This window comes from Nanorana parkeri, unplaced genomic scaffold (genome assembly GCF_000935625.1).
Source record: "Nanorana parkeri isolate BGI_ZX_2015 unplaced genomic scaffold, ASM93562v1 scaffold5, whole genome shotgun sequence".
In the NCBI taxonomy this organism is placed as follows: Eukaryota; Metazoa; Chordata; class Amphibia; order Anura; family Dicroglossidae; genus Nanorana; species Nanorana parkeri.
In genome coordinates this window covers 3,883,698-3,887,162 of record NW_017306273.1, presented here as the reverse complement: position 1 = coordinate 3,887,162, position 3,465 = coordinate 3,883,698, and the positions used below count along the sequence as shown (strand labels likewise).

At 43.1% G+C, this 3,465-nt stretch overlaps 1 protein-coding gene across 1 annotated transcript in view; it reads left to right on the top strand.

Annotated features, from left to right (window-relative positions):
• Positions 1–3,465, top strand: part of ARHGEF16 (Rho guanine nucleotide exchange factor 16) — a 36,238-nt gene that overhangs the window by 11,277 nt on the left and 21,496 nt on the right. Inside the window, exon 3 of the mRNA XM_018576903.1 lies at positions 344–395. Within this exon, the coding sequence (XP_018432405.1) occupies positions 344–395 (52 nt within the window). The remainder of the gene's footprint in view (positions 1–343; positions 396–3,465) is intronic.

The window sequence follows — 3,465 nt, the reverse complement described above, 5'->3', positions numbered from 1 at the left end:
GTTTCTGCCCATGGGTACCAATATGATCCCAAAAAAATACACATTCAATTTGGCTTTTCCTGCTTTTTATTTATACAGAAGCCACTTGCTGGTTTAAATGTTTTTAAGCTTTAAAAGTAAATATTTAGATTACTATTAAGTGTGTTTGTTTTAAGCAGAACATTGTAAACAAATCTGCATGAAAAATGAGAGCCGGAGAGATTTCATCACCTTGGTCGCTGGGTGTAGGATCCAAAGAAGTTCCCGTCTTTATTTCCTATTAAAGTCATTGGTGTTTTTGAAGCCACATTTGTCCGTATCTGCCCTTCGCATAACAATTTTATTTATCATTTTTGCTTTCCAGAAAACATTCGGAAAGAAAAAACTGCAGCGTCACGCGGGTTCCTTTAAAGACGGTAAGTGCGCAATTCACTATTTATTGTCACTGAGAGGAGAGTCTCGTAAATCCAGCCAATAAAATCCTAAACGTAGAGTTAGAGTCATAAATTACGCCCGTGAAACCCCCCCAAGCCGATCCGGAGAAACACAATTAAATTATACGAGGCTGTATGAATAATGCAATGCGTAATTAATGCCGCTGAATTTTTCAGGACGCGCACTTACAATATATGGTTATTTTAAAGGTAATGAAAGAGATTTGTGCCAATGTCAATTTGCCAAGAGAGGTGACTAATAAAAGAGCCTGAGCCGCATGGTCTGGGATCTTCTGAGCCTATTTCGGGTTTTTGAGAAGCTGCTTTTATAGAAGTGGTTTTTATATTTGGGGATAAAAGTAAATTACTACTAATAGTTTACGTATCCATATGGCACCTGAGAATGTTCAGTCTTGTTTGGTATTTGTTGGGGTTTCAGGCTTAATGTGGTGACAGCAATTGAAGAACATTAGCCAGATTTGGGTTTGTAGGGTGCACCAACATTTTGGTTGATGCTCCTAGGCTTCCGTTGGGTGGTTGGGTTGGGTTTGATTTTCCCTCAGGCAGGACAGGCTAATATTTCACCCCAGGGATGAGTCTTTAGTAGGTTGTGGGATGTAAAAGCAAAGTTGGGCGCCAGTGTAATCTGTAATCTAAAAGACTTGGTCAGACACCCTCCCTTCCTCAGCACTATAATTGTGCCTGTCGAATGGACATGTGTCCATTTACATCAGATTACCCCCAATTCAGTACAATCAGGTCCGAGCAAAACAGAACTCTGATCCATTTGTTTTTCCAGACCCGGCTGGATTTGGGGGTAATCGGATGTTAAGGGTGCACGTCCATTTAGATCCTGCTACCCGTAGACTAACATTGGGCTTTAAATCGGGTCCACCTGGTCTGGTGGTGCATATTAACACATAGAAAATCAGACCACATTTTCTGTTACACTGCTGCCCGCCACAATGCACGGAGTGTGTTGAGATCAAGGGTTTAGCTAAGCGGTTGAGTCATAAAGTGCAACACCAAACCAAGGCTGGCAAATCGCAGAACCAGGTCGTCAATGCTCCCCAAAAATTACAGCTGGCGCCCAACTTTTCTCTAGTTGTCAGTGGAGCTGGTTCCTAAAAAAAAAAAAAAAAAAAAAAAGCCTGCTGGCTCCTGAATTCCATATTCTTTTGTCCACTCCTGCACTAGAGTGTTTATGAGCATGCAAACTCAATCCAGCATAGTAACACACGGTAACTATGTACAGCAGACGGCTCTCCTAGATATTTTCACGGTAGGGGGATTTGGTTATTAAATAAGCCTGCTCATTCCCCCGTGGAGTCTCGCAGGTTTGTATGGTGGCGTGCAGAGACTTGCAGCTCACACTCCAGTCTGGAACCAGTTCATACCTGTACAGAGACAGGTATGTCTCAAGTCTGGGGTCATGAGAGAGGACAGTCCCACGCTCCTGTTAACTCTGCTCGAGATTTACCACTATGATTGAAGGATTCTGTTCCATTCACATGTACAGAGCTGGAAGGGAAGCTGTGTAACATTGTGTAGGTAGAACATATAAAGTAGGGTATGACATTTGGATCTCTTTTGAGAGAGAAGACCTACAGGGTTATTCACATAAGGGTGAAGAGTTTGGAGAAGGCAGGAGAGATGAACAATCTAGGACAACATAGCTGATTTGGAAAAATTCTCCAATTCAGCTCACTTTCCAGTTCAGCTTTGTTGTCCTAGATTGTTCACTTCTCCTGCCTTCTCCAAACTCTTCACCCTTCTGTGAATAACCATGGTAGTTTCAGTGACAACTGGATTCTTTTCAGATGCACAGCTTGGGATCTCCACGTAAAACTGATCTATCAGATGTTGGTACGGTATTCCTGCCATCTTGGATCCAGTAGAGGGAATGCCATACGAATGGCATTTGCCCAGCATACAGCTGGTAGATTGATAAATCAGCCCCTTCGAGTTAGCCAACCCAATACCTGAAACTCGGTAACCGGGAGATGCTAATGGTCCAACCTATGTGACAGTAGTCCCAGCTTTCTATATGTAAGCCCCATTATCATCATCCATCATCCTTCTCCTATTTGCTCCCTTTTCATCTTCTGTTAAGTATTCTATTAAAGGTGTTTTTATATCTGTTTGATTAGTTCAAAAATGTCTGTTGATCCTGCCAGAAATCTTGATAACTGTTAATTTCATGTGCTCCTGTGCTGTGCACAAGGTGAAGTGATGAGGAGGGGGTAATGGGGATGAGGAAGGGGTTTGGTTATGGAAACGAGAAAGGGGTTTGGTTATGGGGGCGAGGAAGGGGTTTGGTTATGGGGACGAGGAAGGGGTTTGGTTATGGGGGCGAGGAAGGGGTTTGGTGTGGGGGGGGGAGGGGGTTTTGGTATGGGGACGGGGAAGGGAGTTTTGTTATGGGGACGAGGAAGGGGTTTGGTTATGGGGACGAGGAAGGGGTTTGGTTATGGAGATATGAAGGGATTTTAAAGATATGAGGCCAAGAAGTAGGCAGGAACTCACTATATTTCTGGCGCATCACTGGTTGTTTTGCAGCATGTCAAATGGGATAAATCCCGTGAGACTGTTCGTGTGTTCCAGAGATGTGCTCAATATGTTTGGTTTTTTGGTTTTTATACTTTGCCTTGACATATACTTTAAGTGCTCTTTGCCAATTAGAGCGTTGTAAGATTCGGCATGGAGGGAGGCCGGAGCTCTCAGATGTTCAGAGTGTGGAATGTTTGCTATTGCTAACTCTGTCCCTATTGTACCAAGTGTTGTATTTCACAGAAAGTTATTCCTGGAGTTTTAATGATCTTAGGGGAAAACATGTCTTTGCTGATATTGTGCAGCTTAGTTTACAATGTTTAGTACGGTTTCTTCACAGAATTAAATGGTGTTCATTTACTGAATATATAAACAGAAAATACTGGAGTAGATGGTTCTAACACTGAGCTATTATCCACAACGTTCAGCTTTCCTTAATTTGCATCAAAATAGCCCCCCCCCCCCCCCCCCTAGGGAGAGGGAAAGGAGGACAAGGGGGGGA